General features: G+C 28.0%; 1 protein-coding gene across 1 annotated transcript; it reads right to left on the bottom strand.

The window, feature by feature from the left end:
• Positions 1 to 3,687: 3,687 nt before the first annotated feature.
• On the bottom strand, positions 3,688 to 22,714 carry LOC127290382 (N-acetylglucosamine-6-sulfatase-like). Its single transcript, XM_051318890.1, has 9 exons — positions 22,518 to 22,714; positions 20,059 to 20,118; positions 19,579 to 19,785; positions 17,310 to 17,468; positions 14,868 to 15,038; positions 10,058 to 10,259; positions 5,444 to 5,739; positions 4,798 to 4,914; positions 3,688 to 3,970 (listed from the first exon to the last, which is right to left on the bottom strand). The coding sequence occupies exons 1-9, from the start codon at positions 22,626 to 22,628 to the stop codon at positions 3,809 to 3,811; spliced, it is 1,485 nt and encodes a 494-aa protein (XP_051174847.1). The 5' UTR covers positions 22,629 to 22,714; the 3' UTR covers positions 3,688 to 3,808.
• Between the last annotated feature and the right edge of the window lie 1,681 nt (positions 22,715 to 24,395).

The following is a 24,395-nucleotide window of genomic DNA, read 5'->3' as shown; positions in this document are numbered from 1 at the left end:
TATTTTGTGTTAATAAGAAATGAATTCTTAAAATTTCGAAAAAAATATTTGTTATACGCCCATTTTTTAATTAATTAAATTGAGGTACATATTAATAGGGTTTTTTTTTTATTTCAATTGAAAGTGTAATATTACACATTTTTTATAAGATTATGAATATACAGTGTTTGTAAGAGATTTTAAATATATACTTCTGTACTAAAAGCTGGATTGCTTTTCAGATAAATTCAAGTTCTAGAGAACCCTAATAAAAATATTTGCAAAGAAAACAATCGTTTCAGAGTATTCGAAGGGAGAGACGAGTTGTTCTTATGTCTACGTATAGCTTTAACAAAAATCTTTATCGATTATAACTACATATTCATAAATGCAATAATTTTAAACTATTTTTTTAGTTATTTCTAAAAACTTGAAAAAGAAATGCATATATGGGAGATTTCACGTGAAGTGATCAAAGGCGGGAAAATATGACATTTTTCTTTTATTTTTTTTCTCTTAAATATTTAAATAAAAAAATTTTTATTACTATCAAATACGAAGTTTTTTTGATGCTCTTTCGATTGGTAATATGCATTTTTGAAAAAAAATTTGTTGACAAAAAAAAATGAAACTCAAAAATAAATTTGACTTTTTTGGGGTGAAAGGTACGATTTTTTCTTTTTTTTAATCGAAAGCTGAGGTTTTTTCCTATAAAAATGTAGTTGAAATAGTAGGACAAGAATGTTTAAATATTGAAAAATAGTAAACAATGATCAAAAATAGCCAAAAATATTAGTTACCAATATTTAAACATTCTTGTCCTACTTTTTGAACTGCATATTTTTATAGGAAAAAATCTCAGCTTTCCATAAAAAAAATCGTACAAATGCCCTAAGTTTAAGCGTGTTCGAAAAAAAAGAGTTTTTTTTTACTTTCATCACTTCACCTGGGATCCCCCACCCCATATGGGAAATTACCGCCCTATAAAAGCCGGGCACTGTAAGTGAAAATTATAAACATATTGATTTTAAAATACTTTTTTCTCGTAACACGGACACTTTTTACAAAATCTGTCAAAACACCAAAAATCCTTATTTTATATAAATTTCTTAAATCCGAAATATTGTATGAATCCATACAAAAACGAATAACGTAAGAAAGTAATATAATAATAGCTGCGACTTTGTGCTCCCTGCATGCTTCTACCACTCTCTAAATCTCAATTAGTATAGTTTTCTACTAATGAAAGAGTGCATATTCGTTTACTAATTGAATTAGTAATAGTTTTGACTAATTTTTAGTAAAAAACTACTAATTGCTAGTAGAAAACTACTAATTCATTAGTAAGTCGTATTTTTTACTATTTCAAATTAGTAAGCCGATTTACTCCATGAATTAGTAGTTTTCTACTAGCAATTAGTAGGTTTTTACAAAAAATTAGTCAAAACTGTTACTAATTCAATTAGTACACGAATACGCACTCTTTCATTTGTAGAAAACTACTAATTCAGATTTAAAGAGCACCTATATGGACGTCATTATATTATATTATATTACTATGCTGTAAAAAGTGTCCATGTTTCAAGAAAGTCTTTTAAAATCAATGTTTATCATTTTCACGTTCAGTGGCCGTTTTTATAGGGCGATAATAAAGGTCTCTCCTTGTCAAAGAATTTCAGAGACCGTCCGCCACCCTTAAACTGATATTATATGCGCGAATGCAGGAAAATATAATAAAGGGTTGTTTCATATGTAACCTAAAATTCAGCAAACAAACTGATCTATATAAGGTTTGTTAACTTTGTCTGCACATTATTAATAACCTATTCTACACAAAAAGAACCGTAAACTGAAATTAATAATATATTCGTGGCCCATATTTAAGAATATTTTATACTTAAACTTAGTATATATTATTCTTAAAATAAGAATATATACTTAAATTCAGCATATATTCTTATTTTAAGAATAATATAGGGGAGAGTGACAAACAGTGAGACACTTTTTTCAGAGTGTTGCCAAAATCCACGTTTCATAAACTTAAATTTTTGCCTGTCCCAGTGTTTAATGTCCCACTGTTTAAATTAAGCAATCGCAACAAATTATTTAAATAAAAATTGTTTGTGAAATTTTAAAATATTTTAAATTATCGGATATTATACTTAAAAACATAAGTAAACGAAGTAACAAATACACTTTTTCTTAAAACTGTCCTATCTATATAAAAATCAGCATTGTATTTTAAGAAAAAATTTACTCTGTTACGTCAAACACAGTTTTTTCAATTTTCTTTATAAATAATGAATCAATGTGGCTAAAATTTTTGGAGATAGTGTGCTGTCATAAACATGGTTTACATTTAAATTTTGGTCGAGTTTCTTTAAGTAGTTTTTCAGAAAATTAAAGTGTCCTCCCAAGCAGCACGGTATATCCCTTGAATACCACCGTGGAATATTACCATGATCTTCCAGGAAAATCAAAATGTCCGCATCATGGGAATATTCCACAGTGACATTGAGGGTAATATTAAAGGAATATTCCAGTGATATTGCGGGAATATTCCACGGTTATATTGAATTTTTTTTTAAATGTTGAAATAATAGAAATGTGTTATAAATTGTTATTTGAATAAGCAGGAAGATTAAAAACACATTTTTAAAAAAAATTCAATGCAACCATGGAATATTCCCTCAATATCACTGGAATATTTCCACAATATCACCTGAATATCCCTTTAATGTCACTGGAATATTCCATGAATGCCACCGAGGAATATTCCCTAAATGTCACTGGAATATACCCTGAATGTCACTATGGAATATTCCCATGATGCGGACATTTTGATTTTCCCAGAAGATCATGAGAATATTCCACTGTGGTATTCAACGGATATTCAGGGAATATACCGTGCTGCTTGGGCTACTGTTTAAACTGTCCCACTGTTTGTCACTATCCCCTATACCAAGTTTAAGTATAAAATATTCTTAAATATGCGTCACGAATATATTCTGAATTTTAGTTGACGGTTTTTTCTGTGTATACAATATTAAAAATTTGACTACAATTTAAATTTAAATTGTAGTTAAATTTTACACAGTAAAAATAAAGTATTACTTTTAGCCCCTATATTCTGTCTTTTTTTCAAGGTGTAAACGCAAGTAGACCATGTTATCAATAACGCTGATGCAAGTAAGATGATATTGTTTTCCAACAGGCTATCTTTATGGCTTAAATCAGATTTATAAATGTCTTTTGTAAATAAGTGTCTAATTTATGCGTCTTAGACATGAAACATAACCTCTAAATGTACACATACTAATAATACCAATATGAATAAATGTTAATCTTTATTAAGAATTTATCACTCGGTCGTATTTTAAATAATAAATGTGGAGATATCGATCACTCCGAGTCAGGATTAAAAAATAAGAATTATTATTTTTTACATTTCAGCAGAACTGCTTGAGTCTACGATCATATACTTTGTCAGACGTTGGCACTATCTTTTTTTGTTTTTATCCTAACAAATGTTAACAAAAATGTATATTATATTTTTTACCGTTTCTGAGGAGGGCAGCAGTGCTGCTGAAACGGAAAGTAAGAATAATTCTTATTTTTTTTAATCCTGACACGGAGTGATCGATATCTGCTTTATTATTATTTAATCTTATCATTAATTGAAAATTCATGCATTTGAAAAAGGGAAAGTTTTTTTTATTAATAAATATTATTGTCTTTATTATAATTTTTAAAAGATAAGTACAACGTTATTTTGTTTGTATACAATAAAAAAGTGAGAATTAAAATTAAAGAAATTCTTTATAAAGAATTAAAATCTATCAGATCCAATAAAAATACAGGTTTCGTCTTTACACTGCACTAACTTTTTCAACCTTTTTCTGAATTTATGACGTTTATCACGTTTCATTGTATAGCCAAGATTTTTTAATTGTTCAGGATCTTGAGTGATATTGTAATATTCAATGTAAGACTGCAATCACATTAGTAAATTTTTTAAAATATTATTTTTAGAATGTTTTAATAATTTTAAACAATGTCAATATTGTTACATAATTCGACAGAGGACATATGACATACTTTTATGATACTAAATTATTTAATAATTTAGTATATCCTAGCGGGTTTCATGGATTTAATTTTATAAAATTGTCAATTTTAATTCAACTCTCTAAATTTGAATTAGCTTAAATTTCCTGATTAGTAGCGCAGTCGGTGTTTTAAAAAGCTATGTGTTCAGCTGTGAATCAGTCTTAAGTCTTATGCATAAATGTTACACGGAAAGAAAAAGTTCGGGAAAAAGAACGGACACATTTCAGGGAAACTTCAAAATAATTTAATAGATTTTTCAATACTTTTACAAAAAAAGTCACACGAATATAAAAGTAGAATTTTTACCCCAAAATCGATATAAAAATTACCTGCAACAAATTTTATCCTAGTTGAGGACACCACCGTCTATGTGAATTAGCATTGGTGAAAATTACCCGCAACAAAATTTACCCAGCGTTTTTTCTGTGGTTGAGTATTATTTTTGAGTATTATCCTATCCTATCCTATATATATATATATATATATACATACGTATATAGTAATAGTAAAATAGGGATGAGTCAATGGTACACCTTTTTTTACCCCCCGCCCCCCCGATTATCGTATAAGTGAACAATTATTTGAATTGTGTTGAATATGATTTTATTGATTATTTGTAAGATCTATTATAGTCTCTCTAATCGATAGAATGTAACAATATTATTTATATAGATAAATGAACATAAAGTAAAATTTTTAAGCCATTACCTCATTATCTTCAAAGATGCAAAATATATTATTATAATTTTTTGAAATTCTACGAATACAGTTGAAAGTATTGTTTGTACTATCTTGACATTTGCAGGCAAACTCTTCATCGCACTCCTTTAAGAGAAAAAATCATTAATTTGCGATAATTAAGTTAATAATATCAATACGTATATATTTAATTATATCACAGAAAAAACTGGACCCACGGTCGGGACAATTAAGATGCGTATTAATCATGCACTGATACTGTTGAACCAACCATCAGCCAAGTTTGGTTAACTGTTGCAACAGTTAACCAAACTTGGCCGACCATCGGGACTAATGTATAAAAAAAATTAATTATGGCTCAATCCATTATATTTCTCCAAAAGATATATTGAGCCCTATTTTTAGAAAAATCTAATAATCAGTAAAAATTATATTTCATTTCCTCACAACTTACTATTTTCGGCAATTACTTTTAAAAACTTGCCGTTAATTAATATTACATGACAATATTGCGAATATTGCACGGCATTATTGATTGTTCTGCAATCTTGCTGTCAAAACTGATTATATCTGCCTTAAGTTGCAATATTGCGAGTGTCAAAATAGACAATCGCAACACATTTTAAGTTATTCATAAGTATGTACATATACTAACTGCCAAATGTGGATCATTATCATTAGGGCATTTGAGGTTGTGATGCCTTCCTGAGTTCTCTCCTTTATACTCAATCAATAAAGTTCGGTCAATTGATAAATTATGCTTCAAAATAGAAATACCATCTGAAAAATATTCGAGTCCAGCAATACCTAAGATCGTAGCAAAAATGTCAACACTGCTAACAGGAGATAATACAATCGACTGCTTATCAACTTTTGGTCCCCGTATGTATAGTGGTATATGTACATCTGTTTCGTAAGGTTGTCTTTTATCCAACGGCATAGCAAATTGGCCTAAAAATTTTATTTTGCATTGAATTGACGGTTTATCATCATTCCTTCAAATGTTACTAAGTATTTAAATAATTTTTATTCCTATTAATTATTAACTAGCAAAATTACACGCGCGCAAGCGCGCGTCCAACTTTAATTGCAATGGTTATTTTAAAATAATAATAATATTAATAATAATAATAATAATAATAATTCTGCATCAGTGGAGTATTAAATTAATAATAGGTATATTTCTAATTTTCACGTTATCATTTATTTATACACAGAAAAAAATGAGTTTGATGTTATATAAATAAATAAATTAATGTAAAAATTTTAAAATATAAATATTAAAATTTTAGAAATAAATATTTTTGATAAAGTCAATGTTCGATGAATTTTTTATAATCTTTCAAATTACAAAAAATTAGTTATGTTAAATATTTTTTTGTAATTTTCTATAAATATTTCGTTGCAAATAAAAATTTTAAATTTATGTTTTTTTTCAAAAAATTTAATTAACTGATAATTAATAAATATTAAAAAATTATGTAATCAAAAAGAAATTTAAATTAACAGAAAATTATTAATTATATTTTAAAAAGTATTAAGCAATTAAAAAATATTTAAAAATTTTGAAAAAATAAAACCTAAAAAAAATTTGTAATGTTTTAAACTTTAAACTTAAATTAAAAATTAAAATCAAATTGAAAATTTTTTAAAAAAGCAAACTATTTTTATATTGTTTATAGATAAAAAAATATAACAATTTAATAATTAATAATAATAAATTTGTGAATAATAATATATAATAAATAATAATGAATAATGAAAAAATAATGAAAGATAAATAATAATTATAAGTTAAAATGTTCTAATTATCTGTAATAATCATTATATTTAAAAAAATGTATATATAATATAATAAATTTATAAATAATAATAAAAATTATATTATAATTGAAACTTTTTTTTCTATAAATACCAAGTAGGAAATATACTGGTGCTGCACACAATGAACAATATTTTTTTTTTACTTTAAACTGTCACTTAGTATATGACTTAATTAATAGCGATAAATAAAAATATCCGTCGTGTTAACCATAAAATATTACGAAATCAAGAATTGTCAAAATTTTAGAAAAACAAAAGGAACAAAATACGACTAACTTCAAGTGTGGACAGACGGAATGAATGAATGAATACGGAAATTATTATAGTTAATTTAACACCCGCCATTTTTCCGAAATGCACTATCACTACAATTTACTGAATTTTGAAAAAAATCCGAGACATGACCCCATCTTTTCATATGAAATGCCTCATATATATGGGCGAAATCACGTAAGATTTCCGTCGACCCTTTAAATTCGGCCAAATATATTTTTTTCTTGTTCTGTAGTAAAAAAAAGAGATACGTATTTTTTTACTTTTTTCTTTTTTGAACAATTTTCGAGTTATTAATTTTCAAAATTTCAGTTTCTTCAATGTATATTTATTTTCAATGGCTGATAACTCGAAAAAAAATGAATTTTTTCAATTTTTGAAAAGAAAAGAAAAGTTTTAGTTTTCTTTTACTTTTCAATATTGTTAACAAAAAATTTTTTTTTCATTTTTTGATTTAAAAAAATTCAATTTTTTATAAACAAATTAAGTTTTTTTTAATTTGGATATGAAATCACATTTCACTATGAAAAATGAAAAAAAAATAATTTTTAACAATTTTTTTTTAATTTTCAAAAATGCGAAAAATGCTGCGCGCGGTGTTTAAATATTTATTTAAACGTATAAAACTTATCGACCCACTCTAAATTTTTTTGCAAAATCTTCTTAGTATTTCGAGGTATGTTTTAAAAATAAATTTAAAAAATATCTTATCCAAATTAAAAAAAACTTAATTTGTTTATAAAAAATTGATATTTTTTAAATAAAAAATGAAAAAAAAATTTTCTTAACATTATTAAAAAGTAAAAGAAAAACTGAAACTTTTCTTTTCTTATCAAAAATTGAAAAAATTCATTTTTTTCTAGTTATCAGCCATTGAAAATAGGTATACATTGAAGAAACTGCAATTTTGAACATTCATAACTCGAAAATTTTTCAAAAAAAGAAAATAATAAAAAAATACGTATCTCTTTTTTTCACTACAGAACAAGAAAAAAATATATTTGGCCGAATTTAAAGGGTCGACGTAAATCTCACGTGATTTCTCCTATATACATATATATATATATATATATATACGGAAAAAATTTCAGCACATCAGATGCTCTGTTGACAGTGGCAACAGCAATACATTTCATTATGCACGTCTGCGGTGCCTTTACCAGGCAGCAGACGTACAGTTTGGCACAAACGCTGTACATAATGTACGGCAGTTACGCAAAAATGGCTCAGATTGGCGTGCAGAATGAATGTACAAGAAATTTTGAAACACCGTCTACAGCTGACGTGCTGAAATTTTTTCCGTGTATATATATGTGCCATTCCAGGAGTTTTTTAGCACTTTTCGGAGTAACCTTTCCAAATTAAATGAAACATTTTTTTAATAATATTTATTAATATAAAGGTCCAAAAAAATCACTTTTTAAGTAAAAACAATTGTTTATTTAAAAAATACAACAATAAATAATGCAAAAAATTCACTTTTTTCCTGCAACTCCAAATAAATTGGTTCAAAGATCAAAATTTTCCTTATTTTTCAAGCTTTAATACCGCACAAGAAACATAGAGTCCGAGAAAATATTCAACTCACAATTTTTTAAACAATGTTTGTTTACTTTTTTGTATTTTATTTACTGTGAAACGTCTGCTAAAGCTGCGCGCGACGTTTGGAAGTTGTCGCTTTCGTTATTGAGCAGAAGCTCATTACACTAGCGTAGTAGAAAGCATGTTGTGCGAAAAGTGAGGTTATGTTGTCATTAAACGAAACGTAAAAATTTCTGGTTATCACATTGAATGGTTTTTAATTATCTACTTTGCAGTAAAAAATCATAAAAAACATTTTTGAAGGATGAAAAACCTCACTTTTCACACAACATGCTTTCTACTACGCTAGTGTAATGAGCTTCTGCTCAATAACGAAAGCGACAACTTCCAAACGTCGCGCGCAGCTTTAGCAGACGTTTCACAGTAAATAAAATACAAAAAAGTAAACAAACATTGTTTAAAAAATTGTGAGTTGAATATTTTCTCGGACTCTATGTTTCTTGTGCGGTATTAAAGCTTGAAAAATAAGGAAAATTTTGATCTTTAAACCAATTTATTTGGAGTTGCAGGAAAAAAGTGAATTTTTTGCATTATTTATTGTTGTATTTTTTAAATAAACAATTGTTTTTACTTAAAAAGTGATTTTTTTGGACCTTTATATTAATAAATATTATTAAAAAAATGTTTCATTTAATTTGGAAAGGTTACTCCGAAAAGTGCTAAAAAACTCCTGGAATGGCACATATATATATATTTTTTTAGTACTAATTTAGACTAGCTTTCATGATTTTAAAATTTTTTTTAGCAAACTGTTTTTGAGATATGAATTTTTCAAAATTTTTAGGACTTGTTTATGGTTTTCGCCATACAAATCAAATTCTCGGGTATTGTCAATATGATATTCATAATCAGCACACCAAAATACATATGTACGTAAAGTAAAAAAAAACGGATAAATTTTTTAAAAATTCCGAAAATATTGAAAAAATCGTTTACACACGATCGGGCTGGGCTTAAAATTTGATATATTTGATACAGTTTGATTCAAAAAATTTTGAATAAAATCGATTTAACAATTGACTAGATTTGCATAAAAATGGTTCCTTTACGGTTTTTGAGGTCGCTGAATCCAAATTTAAGGTCAGATTTAAAAAATTAAAAATGGTGGACCCAATATGTCGGAAAAATTTAAAATTGATTCGATCCGTTCAAAATTCAGTACTTGAAAGTTTTTGGGGTCGCTGATTCCAAATTTGACCTCAAATTTAGATTCAGCGACCTAAAAAACCCTCAAGTACAGTAAAACCCCGTTTATCCGAGTTTTCGCCTTATCCGAGGTAGGTCCGGTCCACATTAGCTCGGATAACCGGAGTCCTACTGTACTGAATTTTGAGCGAATCGAATCAATTAAAAAATTTTCCGCCATATTGGGTGGCAATATTGGGTCCGCCATTTTGAATATTTTAAATCTGACATCAAATTTAAATTTAGGGACATTTAGTGCTTACAACATCTCACTAAAAGTCACCATTAAACTGACGACCATTGCTTCAACGCTTCAGTACTTGAGCAGTGCGCTCAACTCCTCTCGACTTTTCGAGCTTTTTCCATAACAATTTCTTATACTCACCAACATGATAGCCATTATCGGAAGTAAAAATAATGTATGTGTTGTCGAGCAAACTTTTTCTTTGCAGTGTTTGGTAAACACTTGAAATCATTTCATCCACAGCTAAAAGTGTTTCCCAGCGTTTCCTATAAACTTTATCTAATTTAGGCAATACGTCTTGAGGAATTGGGATAGGCCCCATTTTTACCAGCCAATGTTTACTCTAAATTTAAAAAAAAAGATAATTATTAATTTTTTAAAATCAAAACTAACATTAAGAAACAATAGTATAGATGATAATTTTTTTTTTGGATTTACATAATTTAGTCAAGATGTTAGTTGTTTTTGGTCAAAATCCACATTGTATTTTAAAATTTCTTAATTAATTATTGAGCTTTCGCCCGTCAACGTCGGGCCTCATCAGATTTAAATACTGAAATTAAATTTACATTTTTTTGAGTTTGTTATAAAAATAAAATTTAATTAGATTGATAAACATAACCTCAAACTCGCGGCCAATATGGATTTCCACTCTCATTTAATAATTTTAAATAAAAAATTCTATTAGAAGAATAATTTTCCCAAAAAGGGAGTGCTTCCGTAAAACCAAACATATGTAATTTAAATTATGTGGTATAATGATTATGTGTTTCAGTATGGATACATTGACAAAAAAGAATGGTTGTGGCAACCATATAATATTTGTACCTATGATATGGATATATCAACCGTCGCGAAACGTGTATATGTCCGCAGTCCTAAACATTTTCTACAATCATTTAAGAATTATATTGATCCCGGTTAATGTGTTTTTTAAGTTAAAAAATGGAAGCTGAGTGCATTGATTCCCTTAAAAAAATAGGCTTTGAAGAATATATTCCGCATATTCCTAGTCATAATTTGTAAATGGGGAAATTCTTCAATGTTTGCGACACTTAGGCACGCACTATAATTATAATACTATAATAAAAGGTGCGATATGATTGTTTATTTTGTTAACGAATTTGTATTTGGCGATTATTTCAAAAAAAATAAATACGTTTTTATGGGACTCAATGTTTTAAATTAATCAAAAATAACCTTATTGATAATATTAAACAAATAAAATAAACATAAATTGTAATTATAAAATGGTTGCTTCAACAATATTACATAATATGGTACACTAAATAATGGTCGAAGCATCAATTAAAAATGGTTGTCACATCCATATTAGCATTTGTATGTTTTCCAAATATATGGTTCCCACAGCCATATATTCTAGTTGTGCTAACAATTTAAAGCTAGCTATTTAAAATATGGCTGGAGCAACCGGAGGTATGGTTGGGACGTATTTTTCAATATAATATGGTTGAGACAACCAAAGGTATGGCTGTGGCAACCATTGATTTTTTCCATGTACTATACTATCATCATATTATTATATTATAACCATTATTAATTAGTATTTACAATAAGAGTATGTATATGTATTTGATTTAAAGATGTTAAGTCAGTTTTTTTATTAAATCTTTTTTTGTGATTCAATTTTGTGCAAATAATTTCAGTATTTTCAAACCGGAAATTGTGATCTTGGTCATGTGCGTGGATGACCAAAGCAGTACTTCTGTTATCAAGTCTGCAGTCTCTTTTATGTTGATAAATTCTGTCTTTAATGTAATTACTTGTTTCACCATTATAACTGGCTCCACATTGACATGGAATATTATAAACAACGTGATTCCTATATTGGAAATTTGTAATATCTTTATTTTTTGAAAAAACTTTAAAGGGATCATTTTCATAAGAGAAAACGACTTTAACATCATACACCCTAAAAAAAGTAATTTTCAATCTAGAGGATTCCTCTAAAATAAATGCATATTTTCCTCTTAATTTTGGTATCAAAATTATTATTCTTCATTTAAGAGGATTTTCCTCTTAAATTAAATGTCGACATCCAAACCTCGTAAAATTGTTTTTAATGTCAAAGCCATCAATAAAATATTTATAATTTCAATCAAATAATAAAATCTTTGCAGAAAATACATTTTTAAATTAAAATTAAGTAAAATTATAATAGTTCATTTCAATATAATAATAAAAATTGTTTTTTAATATAACATTAACAATGTCATGTTTTTGGTTAATTATCAACATTTTATATTGATAATTAAAATACAAAAAATAAGTTTTCATTAATCAGTTGTAATGATCAACGAGATTTTCAGCGCAAAAATAATTTTAAAACATGATGATATGTTTAAAAGTTAACATTTTTTATAGGACAGAAAAAAATTTCATATATGAAATTATTTAACGTTTTAAAACTTTTTTAAAAAAGTAAATAAAAAGATTTAAAAAATTCGAAAGATTCAAAAATGGGGTTATAGTATTTCTATTTACCTGAGTAGTAAAATTTCACAAGAAATATCCAAATTTTTTTAAATCTAAAAATAGCGTTAAAAATATTCATTTAATTTGAATTTAACTATATTTTCTGTATTTTTAATAAAGAAAATCCATTTTTTTGTCCTTTTTGTTGACATTTTACCAGAAATATTAAAACTGAAAGGTTAAAAAACAACTTCACAACTATCATACCCAGGGAAAGGGATCAAACGATTACATTATTTTTTTCCGTTTCCTTTTTTTAAATCTTCTAAATTTAAAACGGAAAATCTTAATTAAAGAGGAAAATACAAAGGAATCCTTTTGTCATTCTTCCATTAAAATGAAGAATAAAAATATTCTACATTTCAATTGAATAATCTTGTTTTAAGAGGAAATATTTAGAGGATATTAGAAGAGGAATTTTCCTCTAAGTATAAGATTACTTTTTTTTGGGTGTAGTCTCTGTAAATGTTTTCAAAAAAAGATTTTAATTCATTTACAAACGGTAAAGCAATAATATTACTTGTGTCGAACGGTGTTTTTTGTAGTTCAATTGTAGAGAAGAGTTTTTGAAATCTAATATTTATATGTTTTGATAAAAAAGATGAGGGATAATTGTTTTCTTCAAGAGTATTAAAAACAAAATTTAAAGTTCATAAAATTTAACATTAGAGAGTCTAACTGCTCTGTTCACTAGACCGTATACTATAGATATATCTTATCTTTTTCAGATACGTTTGAATTAAAATTAACGTATCTGCCAGAAAAGGTATCCTTATGATACCAGTTGGTGATCATAGAATCATTCTCTCTAATGATTGTGACGTCAAGAAAATTAATAGAATTATTATTTTCAATTTCTATAGGTAAATAGTATATTTTCATTATATTTGTTAAAAGTAGTAAGTAAACTGTTAATGTTATTTTCCTCAACAATGACAAAAATATCATCAACATATGAGCGATAAAAATAATAGGGAAAACTTAATTTTTTTAAAACATCTGATTCTAATTTTTCCATTACAAGGTCAGCTATGATGCCCGACATTGGTGAACCCATAGGTGTTCCAAAAATCTGCTTATAAAATTCTCTGTTAAAAGAACAATAGGTATTGTCAATACAAAACTCTAAGATATCCAAGAAGACGTTATCAGGAAGTTTGGTATGTTGTCTAATTTCACGCCATTTTAACTTTACACATTTTAATACCAATGATTTAGGAATATTAGTAAAAAGAGATTTTGCGTCTAATGAAATTAATCTACAATTAGGTGTAATTTTTTTATTTTCAATTTGTTTAATAAAATCAAAACTATTTTTAACATGATATTCTGTTTTGTTAATAACTTTTTGAATAGGGATACTAATAAATTTAGACAAATTGTAGGTGGGAGACCCACAAAAAGATGTGACAAGTCTCATGGGACATAGTTCTTTATGTATTTTTGGTAATCCATAAAATTTCGGAGCTATTGAATTGTATGAATGTAAATGTTTAGACATAGAGCAATTTATATAGTTTTTTGTTAAAAGATGTTGTACTTTTGTATTTAGTTGTCATTGAATAATTTGGGTTGGATCTGATTTTAATTTTGTATAAACTTTAGTGTCTTGTAATAATGCCAAACATTTATCTTCATATTCTTTTTTATCTAAAATAACAGTTGTGTATTGTCTTTGTCGGCTTTACAAACAACAATATCTTTAATTTTTCTAAGAAAATTTTTAGCTTTTATACCGATATTATTAATTATGGAATTACTCAAAATGTTACTAGTTATTTTGCAAATAGCATTGAAGTTTATTAGACAACTTACTTCTAAAATCATTTATTATTTCGTTAGGAATTAAATTGATTTTTTCTTCAACAAGAGATAACGTTTCTTCAACTCTGTTAGTCTTATTGTGTTATTGATTCGTATAGAATTTGTCACCTAAGCTCAAAAAATATAAAACATCTTTTGGAATAGTTTTTTTCGACAAATTCTTTATCCACTTATTATTAATTTTCTTATTAAATTTAAATTTATAATATTTGTTATTTAACCATTCGAATTTCGAAACAGACTTCTGAATTATTTGTTTTTCATATTTATCAAAAATGAAACTGAAACTTTGGAACTGAAAAAAATTATTAGTAACTTGATCATTATTGATTGTTTCATATATTATATTCTTTAAATTAAGTAAAAAAGACTGCAAACTATACGAATTGTTATATGAATATCATCAATTTCCAAATTCAAAACTGAAATTCTATATTGGAAATCTATAGTGGAAATCCATATTGGTGAGTTTGAGGTTATGTTTATCAATCTAATTAAATTTTATTTTTATAACAAACTAAAAAAAAGATAAATTTAATTTCAGTATTTAAATCTGATGTGGATTTTGACCAAAAACAACTAACATCATGACTAAATTAAGAAACAATGTTAATAATAGTAAAAATATTACTTTGTCTTCAAGATTGTTAAAACTCAAAGTTCGTTTGGCCTGAATATATTTATATTTATCATTATGTCGAGGTGCAGGGTTAAACGGCGAATGAGCAGCTGGTGGTGCTAAGACCATAAGAAAAGGAGTATTGTTTGACTGGATGTTAATAAAATCAATAGCATATTGTTTCTGCAAAATCAAAAATAAATTTTTTTTAACATTATGATTAATGTGATAAAAAAAATTATTCGCATAAACAACGCACAATAGATTCCCGAATAAGACCCACACAGAAAAAACCTAGTCTTATTTTTGTTGCAAATCAAAATGAGCCAATGCTAAACGATAAAGACATTGGCCAAACCAACCAGGTTCATTTTTGTTGCACATCAAAATGAGCCGCCTACACGACTCATTCCGAGTTCAGTTTTTTTTCTGTGCAGTAAGAAGGATAGCATTGAAATGGATTGAAACGTTTAAATGCGTTTTAATTCTATTTTCTTCTGAAATACTTTTAAATGCCTAAACGGAAAGAAATCTGCTGCGATTTGCGCATGAGGAAGTCCTTAGGAATATAGCATGGACACTTCCAAGTAAAAACAATAACAGTCCATCTGAATATCAGGTGAGACTCATGCAATTATAGCTCACTCACTTAGGATTTTTGCTCGAAAGCGTCTGTTGCTATATTCCTAAGGACATGCTCATGCGTAAATCGCACCAGATTTCTCCCCGTGTATACAAGGAACAAACCTGAAGTGCAACAAGAATTAATCCAGGTTTTTTGTGTACCTGGGGGATTATAATTCAATCAATCTCTACCCAGATAGCATGTAAGCTTGCCGCGCAGTATTGCCAACCTTGCACGGCAAACTACCCGCAAGCTTACTACAAGCTTCAAATGTCTCGCCTGACCCAAGCTTGCATGGTAAGCTTACCGAAAAATTGCAATGTAAGATTACTGTGTAAGACTACTGCAAGATTACTGTGTAAGGTTACTTCAAGATTGTACAATAAGATTATCGCAAGATTGCTCAGTAAGCCTGCACGGTAAGCTTGAAGCAAGGTTGGTGCAAAGTTGTCAAATAATCTTGCTTTAAACCTAAAAAAAATTTTTTTTTTAATATTTCGTTTAATTAATATAATAAAATTTATATAATAAAATTATATAAATTAAACTATAAACATTAAAAAAAAGTTTTTAGGTTCAAAATAAGGTTATTTAGCAACTTTGTACCAACCTTATTGCTACAAGTTACCGTGCAAGCTTACTGAGCATTCTTGAGATAATCTTATTGTACAATCTTGCAGTAATGTTACACTGCAATTTTTCGGTAGGCTTACTGAGCAATCTTTCGTTTACCATACAAGCTTGGGTCAGGTGGGACATTTGAAGCTTGCGGCAAGTTTGTCGTGCGAGGTTGGAATTATACGAATTTGATCAGGTTTCGCTCAAATTCGATTTGAAGCAAAATATTGCAACTATTTAGTATAGTATAACAAATAAAAAATAAATACTGACAAATAAGTCACTATTTAGTTGATTTGTGGATAAATTATGTTAAATTAAACTTTAATAAGTAATTGAAGCTAAGTCTAAGCAAATGTAAACAAACATGAAAATGTAATCAATTATTAACTAATTTGTATTGAGCATTTTTTTAAAAACAGAATAAAAATGTTTCTTTCTCTATATGTAAAAGTGAAAATTGATATATAAAACTACAAAATGATATCTGTTGGAGAGGGTAAATGTTCAATGAAATACCCCCACCGAGAGAGCTATTTCACCCCTTCCCTTTTCCGTCAGATATACACGGAAAAAACAAACTAACTATTTTAGCACCAAACTGCTTTATCCTTTATTAGTATACAATTTCGTTTACCTATTAAAGTGTGAAATAATGCTTTTTTAGTTTAAAGTAAGTCCATACTAAATAAGTATAATGGTTATACTCTTATAGTAATAGTGACGTACTTTAAAAGCATAAAATTGATGCCCGCGAAGTACGACATATAGTCTACCTAAAATAGCAAGAGCTTCTTCCTTTTTGGTGGATAAATTCTTGCAACCTGCGTTTTGGCCTATATCGATATATCGATGGTTGGAAAAGGAGGGAGGCGTGGCCAAAACGCAGGTTGCAAGAATTTATCCACCAAAAAGGAAGAAGCTCTTGCTATTTTAGGTAGACTATATGTCGTACTTCGCGGGCATCAGTTTTATGCTTTTAAAGTACGTCACTGTTACTATAAGAGTATAACCATTACACTTATTTAGTATGGACTTACTTTAAACTAAAAAAGCATTATTTCACACTTTAATAGGTAAACGAAATTGTATACTAATAAAGGATAAAGCAGTTTGGTGCTAAAATAGTTAGTTTGTTTTTTCCGTGTACTCAAAGGATTCAATTTTTCGTAACCTTGAGAAAATTGTTTAAAGATAATACAAATACTTACAATAACGTCTGTGAGATAATCTTCAGGTTGATTACCATATTTTCTTTTAGTACCATTTATTGATAGAGAATAATTATAATATTTTGAATTCCCAATGAGTGCATACCAATGATCCCAACCAGGAGGCTTTCTTAAACCACCCGAAGTCTCTGAACCATACTAAAAAAAATCATGTAATTGTCTAACACTGCAAAAACGAATGTCTTCTTTTAAGAGATATTTTCTCATTTTCAAAACATTTTATGGTGTCTTAGATTTTGTGAAAAAATTATGCCCCTCAAAAAAGGTAAAATTGCATTTGTTGAATTTAAAAAAAACTGGTTCACCAAATTAGATTTATCTAAAATGAATATTTTAAAACTTGGTTGGATATATCCAAGATACTTAGTATATGGACATTGTATATCTTTGGAACCTTTAACTTTTATGTCCTTCTGATATATTGTTTTAATTTTTATCATGTACGTAAAATGTAATTTTTTTTATAGAAACAGTCATTTATTGCCAATTTCACCAACTCCGGAGATACGTCCATATAAGGGTAATATTTGTTACATTTATTCTGATCCCAAAATGAGATTCAAATTCGTATTCAGCGTCTCCGAAGACCCCCGGGTAAAGAAGTTAAAGGAAATCAGATCAATTTTGAAAAATTAGTTAGCCATATTGGATCCATCATTTTAAATTTTCAAAAAGTAACATCAGTTTTATAGACTTTTTGCATTTTTGGCCGACTTTTTTGACAGACCGTATCTTCATTTGACGATATCGATACTGAGACATTAATTATTTATATTTGACGAGATCAAGTAATGCCTTGTTAAAACTTCCTGTTCAAGATCTTGAACATTTTCCCGTACAAGATCAGTATAGCTAAACTTCTACCACTTCTGGTCAGTTAGTATATAGAAAATTAAGAAATGGAAATAAGTTCATAGTTTTCTTGTTATTTATTTGTAAAAAAGAAAATATAAAAAATAATACAAACAGGGATCATTTACAAACTACGTCACTCTTCTAAGGGGGGGGGGGGGTGTAAAGCTGTTTGTGAAGAAATGTAGACAAAAATTCAATTAGTGTGTATCAAAACGTGACGTTAGGGGGAGAGTGGTCTAAAATAATATTAAATTAAATTAAATATTAATAATATGTAATTTAACTTAATTTAATTTTAATTAAATTTTTTATTGTAGGAAATTATTTTTTATATTAAATTAGAGCTTTTTTTCTTAGAAAAAACTGACCTAAAAACTCTAATTTAATATAATTATTACCACATAAATAATATCTTAAATAAAAAAATTATTTTTTGTATTATTCCTTTTACAAAAAATATCAAGTTAACGAGAAATAAAGCCTTTAAGGCCAGGTGCAACTCGTCAAATGTAAACAAACATGAAAATGTACGTAATTATTGACAAATTTGCGACAGCCTTTTTTTAAATAGAAAATAAAAATTGTTCTTTCTCTATGTGAAAATGAAAAATTCATATATAAAACTACAGCCTGACACCGTATTTGACTAATAATATGAATAATGTTAATAATTATAATAAAATGAAAATTACGCTGAAACAATAATTTTCTCAGGGTTACGAAAAAATAATCATTTGTGTATATCAGACGCACGGACGGAGAGGACCTAGGTGGGAGAAATAATGTTGGAAGGGGTAAAAGACCTAGTCTTTGTCATCTGGTGGGGGTACAATTTCAGAATTTTACCCTTTCCAACATGTGACCGTCCAATCGCTCAACTCCTTCTCCCACCTAGGTTTTCTCCGTCCGTGCGCGTCAGATATACTCAAATGGTTTTTTTTTCGTAACTTTGAGAAAATTGTTGTTTTAGTGTAATTTTCATTTTATTATAATTATTAATATTATTCATATAATTAGTCAAATAAGGTGTGAGGCTGTAGTTTTATATATGAATTTTCCATCTTCACATAGAGAAAGAACAATTTTTATTTTCTATTTAAAAAAAGGCTGTCGCAAATTTGTCAATAATTACGTACATTTTCATGTTAGTTTACATTTGATGAGTTGCACCTGGCCTTATAGCTTTCTCTCTGAATCCGAATATGTATATTTTCGACAAGTTATAACTGATCCAAGAACATGTACAGGATCATACGTAACTCAAGAAAATGTAGATGAACTTGTTCCAATTTCTTATAATTTCTTATAATATAAATTCTTATAAAATTTGTACAGGAAAATGTTCAAATTGTTGTACACAGGGTGTACTGTAATTTTCAAGAAGAAAATTTACTTGATTTAAATATTTTCCAGCATAGAAAGTTCTATATCCTTTTTTCTTATTTAAATGAACTGCGAAAGTATCTTTTTCAGGTCCATCTTGCCATTCGTGACTGTTACAACCTCCACTTATACTGTTATTGACAACTCCGTGATTATGTTGGTATCGACCAGTTAAAATTGATGCCCGATTTGGGCAACAAATTGGGACTGCAGCATACTAAACAAATTCAAAGAAAAAATGTTTTTAGAATAGATAAAATGGGTTCATCGTTCTGTAGCTATTTTAAATGGTTTTAAAAAATAAATTTAAGATTATGCTGCGTAACTGCAAAGCTTACACTGTATACTATGTGCAGCAAAGTATAAATTTGAGTGCAGAAAAGTGAATCTTCTTTCAAAGTACAGAAATCAACAACAACTTTGTGCTGCATTTACATTAACGTAAAGTGGCGCTTTTCTTGCAGGATTTTACACAAAATATATTACTTACGCTGTTACTATAAGAAGCTCCTTCATCTATAACTAATTTTTTAGTTTGCGTTAAAGGAAACTGTAACAAATCATGAAATTAGTCAGTGAGAGATAACATTTTTTTTAATGCAATTTGTTTGAAATGTTGGGGCAAGTAAGAAAATGTCTGCCTGTGAGGAAATGTTGTAGTAAAAGTTACGGAAATATAACGCTGAAATTTTCTGGAAATCTAAAATAACAAATTACAAACATTTCCCAAGCAGCACATAATATTATCTTAATACCAAGGTAACATTACACCTAAGATTCATAATATTACGGTGTCCCAGATAGCACCGAACTTTACAGGAAGTTAATAGAAAGTTAACGGCGATAAGTTTGGAAATTAACGTTGTTAACTTCCCCTTAAGTTCGAAGAAGTTTTATTTGTCCTCAGAGTTTAAGTTAACACTTTTAACTTGTTGAAACTTAGAAAAGTAAATTTGCTGAAAATTTTCCTTTGTAATTTTACACAAAATTTTTGTGGTAAACTTGAAAATGTATTTTCATGCGCAGATGTTTTCTATAGCAGCTAGGGCTGCGCAATACATTTTAATTACATTTCTCTATAGATAAGCTATGAATGTATTAAAATACATACATCTTGAAAAAAAAAATATTTTTTTTAATTTTGAATTTATCAGAAAAAACTTCTTGCAAAATTTATGCAAACTTACTAAAAAAAACTTTCGGCAAACTTACTGCAAAATTCGGTGCTATCTGGGATAATGTTACAGTAATTTTAAAATGTCCACCTAAAGGTATTATTATAGTACAAGTAATATTGAGATAATTTTACAGGGTAATATTACATTGTAATATTAAGGTAATATTCAAGTAATATTACATGTTGCACTGAGAGACTTTTTATTTAAAGAAAAAAAATCAACAAGGCGGAAATCGAACTCCGAATCTAACGCATGTCAGTCGAGAGTAACAAAATATGAATAACTCTGAGCAACATGTATATATATATATATATATATATATATATATATATATATATATATATATATTTTGTGAATAACTTAAGGAGAGGCATCATCCCCAATTTTGACCCACTTAAATTTAAATTATTAAACGAGGTTATATTTTTTTTCTTCCATCATTTGGATCTTAAAAATATACAGGATGGTCAAAAAAATAAAATTTTAATTTTCGACCATTTTAGAAATTAAAATCTTAAAGAAATTAATATTTTAAATATCTATCTTTTTTTATAATTTTGACTATTTTTTATCGCCAATTTTTTTCTACGCTTTTTTAATGATTCTTAAGAATCCAGGGTGGCGATCATTTTTATGATTCTAAATTCCCGGTCAATTTTCTGTTTTTCCTGGTCAAAATTTTGTAAATAATTAATTTTTTTACACAAAAAATGACCATTTCTTCTAAAAAATTCATAACTTTTTTATTTTTTAATATTAATTCTTCTAATAAATTTTAATAATGCACTACTACAAAAAAATAATTAGATATTTATTTTAAAAATACATTTTGCTGAGAAATTAATGAAACAAGATGTAATAGACGATATCAATTTTTAGAATATCTGAAAAATTCCCGGTTTAACTATGAAATTCCCGGTCATTTCCCGGTCATATCGCCACCCTGGAATCTCTCGCATGGATTTACAAAAATATTAATTTTTTCAAAAAATAAATATTATAAAATGAACAACAAATAAAATTATCTTTTTGTGACCATCTTATATGTTTTTAGGACCCAAATGATGCAAGAAAAAAAATAGAACCTCGTTTAAGAATTTAAATTTAAGTGGGTCAAAATGGGGGGTGGCGCCTACCCTTAACCATCCTACAAGTTTCAGTTTTAAAAAGATAGTTTATGTCACCACAAGAATATTAAAATTATAAAAAGGTACAAACTATCTTGCAAGACCTTATAAACTATAGTAAATGATCAAATTTATTTTAAACATAATACAAGTACATAATTGGTCTCTTGGTTTAGATTCGCAGTTTGATATTGATCCTAGAAGGAGTAACTGGGGTGCAAAATTCAAATTACGACAAATTTATCAAATTTTTCGTTTTTCCAAGTTTTTTCAACTTTTTTTTTATTTTATCAAAAAACAAAAAAAACTTTTGTTATCCTTACTAAAAAACCAATAAAAATCACTATATATAATTATTTTTATGTCAAATAGAAACCTTTTTAAACATGTTTCAAGTTGGGGTGCCTAGACACCGCAGTTACCCTTTAGAGGATGAGAAAATTCAGTTACTTCTTATAGGGTTAAATATTGAAAAGTTGAATGTTATAGTTATTTATTGTTTCAAGAAAAAAAGCATTAAATTAGATGTAAACTTAAAACTGATTCAGTTTAAGAAATGAGTTACTAATATCCCACAAGGAAAAAAGTATTAATGACGTTTTGTCAAATATTTTAAATAATACATAGTATAACTATTCACCTACCATTCCATCTAATTCTATGTCCAAATCGTCAACAACTATTAAAACAACATTACTTCCTTTTACTAAAAGTATATAAGTCAAGAGAAGTAGAAAATTTTTAACCGCCATCATTTGGTTATTGTTATTTGCACATGGACTATAGGCTATAAAGACCTGAGCAGAATAGAAACGTAACCGGAATCGTATCGCAAACGCAACCGGAAGAATGAGTTAGAGAAGGATAGATAGATTTTTTGTCCTTCTCTAACTTATTCTTCCAGTTGCGTTTACGATTATGACGCTGATTCTACACTCACCAAAAACTGAGCGAGCGGTCCGCTTTTCCATAACGCTTCCCATATTCAACTATATTTTAGCAGTTTTAGGTGAGTGTAGAATCAGCATTACAGATTGATAGAGTTCAGTGATGTTTACAGCTTGCGTTCGAACGCTGCGTTTCGCATTGAACAATGAGTGTAAAGGCCTTTCTCCAATAGGAACCTAAACTTTTGCGTTGCGTGACTGACGCGTTGATTTTAGCATTGGTTGCCAATAGCAACCGACGCAATGCATACGCAACGCAAGAGTTTAGGATCCTATTGGAGAAAGGCCTTAAAGGCGCTTGTACACCTCACAAATTCTGAGTATCCTCGGAATTGGTCAGAAGTTTCACTAACTTTGATTGGCTTTGCTCATAGAGAATTTCGAAATTATTCTATCTTTTGGAAATTCTCCATGAGCAAGGCCAATCAAAATAAGTATAACTTTTGACAAATTCCGAGTATACTTAGAATTTGTAAGGTGTACAAGCGCCTTAATAAGTATGACAGTATATGTATATTATATTCCTCTTTCTAATGGATCATTTACACCTTTGGTAAAAAAAATTTTTTACTTTGATTTTCCGAAATGCAAAATCTGATTGGTTGTCTATTATCAATCAGATTGTGAACAACAAATCAGGTTTGTGTACTTTGGAAAATGCAAAATACAATTTTTTTTATCAGGTGTAAATGCTCCATAAGAAGCGTCTTCAATAAAATAATACATGCATTCGTATACGAAAAATACTTCAAGAATAGCACCCCTGACTTTATTTATAAGTCTTAAGGTACACTCTCAGCTCTTGGCTGCCTGTCTGACTGCAGGAGTTGTCATGGCTTCTTCTTCTTCTTGTTCTTATATGACTTTAGGCAGAATAGCTTCGCGAAAGACGTTCGCGAACGTGAAACGTGAGTTAGAAAAGGACAGAGATATATTCGTATCCTTTTCTATCTCATGCATCTCGTTCGCGAACGACTTTCGCGAATCTATTGTGCGTTGGCCTAGAGAGAGAGAGAAACAAAATTCAAATTTGAATTTACCACCCCCGTGACATTCACATTGGACCGTCGCCACTGGTGGCGCTGGCTGTGTAGTCTGGGAACATTTCAATGAAAATGCATGGGATAACACACAAAAATTTACTTTTCACTTATTAAAGTTTATTTAATCGTGTTCATATGTGCATATAATTGATTTAGAAATTTTTAAACATATTTTATAATATAACTTACTTTAGAAAAGAGTAAAAAAAAAAAAAAAAAAGATGTCATAATTCCTGGCGAGAAATTCAAATAAAAAAAAAAATTTTTCTTATTATAAATTATTATTTTATTAATTGCTTATATTTATTTAATAATATTTTACAATATTTATAATAAATTGTTGAATATTTTATTTGTGATATTTGATAAGTACATAATTATCCCATGCATTTTCATTGAAACGGCCAACGTACAATAGATTCGAAAAAGTCGCTCGTGAACAAGATGTACGCGTTAGAAAAGGATATATATATATATTTGTGTCATATTCTTGATAGGTTTTATTAATAAACAATTGAATTTTAAATGTGTT

Source organism: Leptopilina boulardi, unplaced genomic scaffold (assembly GCF_019393585.1).
Source record: "Leptopilina boulardi isolate dan_hultmark-lab unplaced genomic scaffold, ZJU_Lbou_2.1 LbouV2_64, whole genome shotgun sequence".
NCBI lineage: Eukaryota > Metazoa > Arthropoda > Insecta > Hymenoptera > Figitidae > Leptopilina > Leptopilina boulardi.
The sequence above is the reverse complement of the archived record's forward strand: the minus strand, read 5'-3'. Positions and strand labels throughout refer to the sequence as shown.

Coding starts and splice junctions, on each gene's coding strand:
- LOC127290382 (XM_051318890.1), bottom strand. CDS start 22,628: ATGATGGCGGTTAAAAATTTTCTACTTCTCTTGACTTATATACTTTTA. Junction 15,039..17,309: donor ATTATCTCACAGACGTTATT/GTAAGTATTTGT, acceptor TTGATTTTGCAG/AAACAATATGCTATTGATTT. Junction 3,971..4,797: donor GCATCTTTGAAGATAATGAG/GTAATGGCTTAA, acceptor ATGTGATTGCAG/TCTTACATTGAATATTACAA.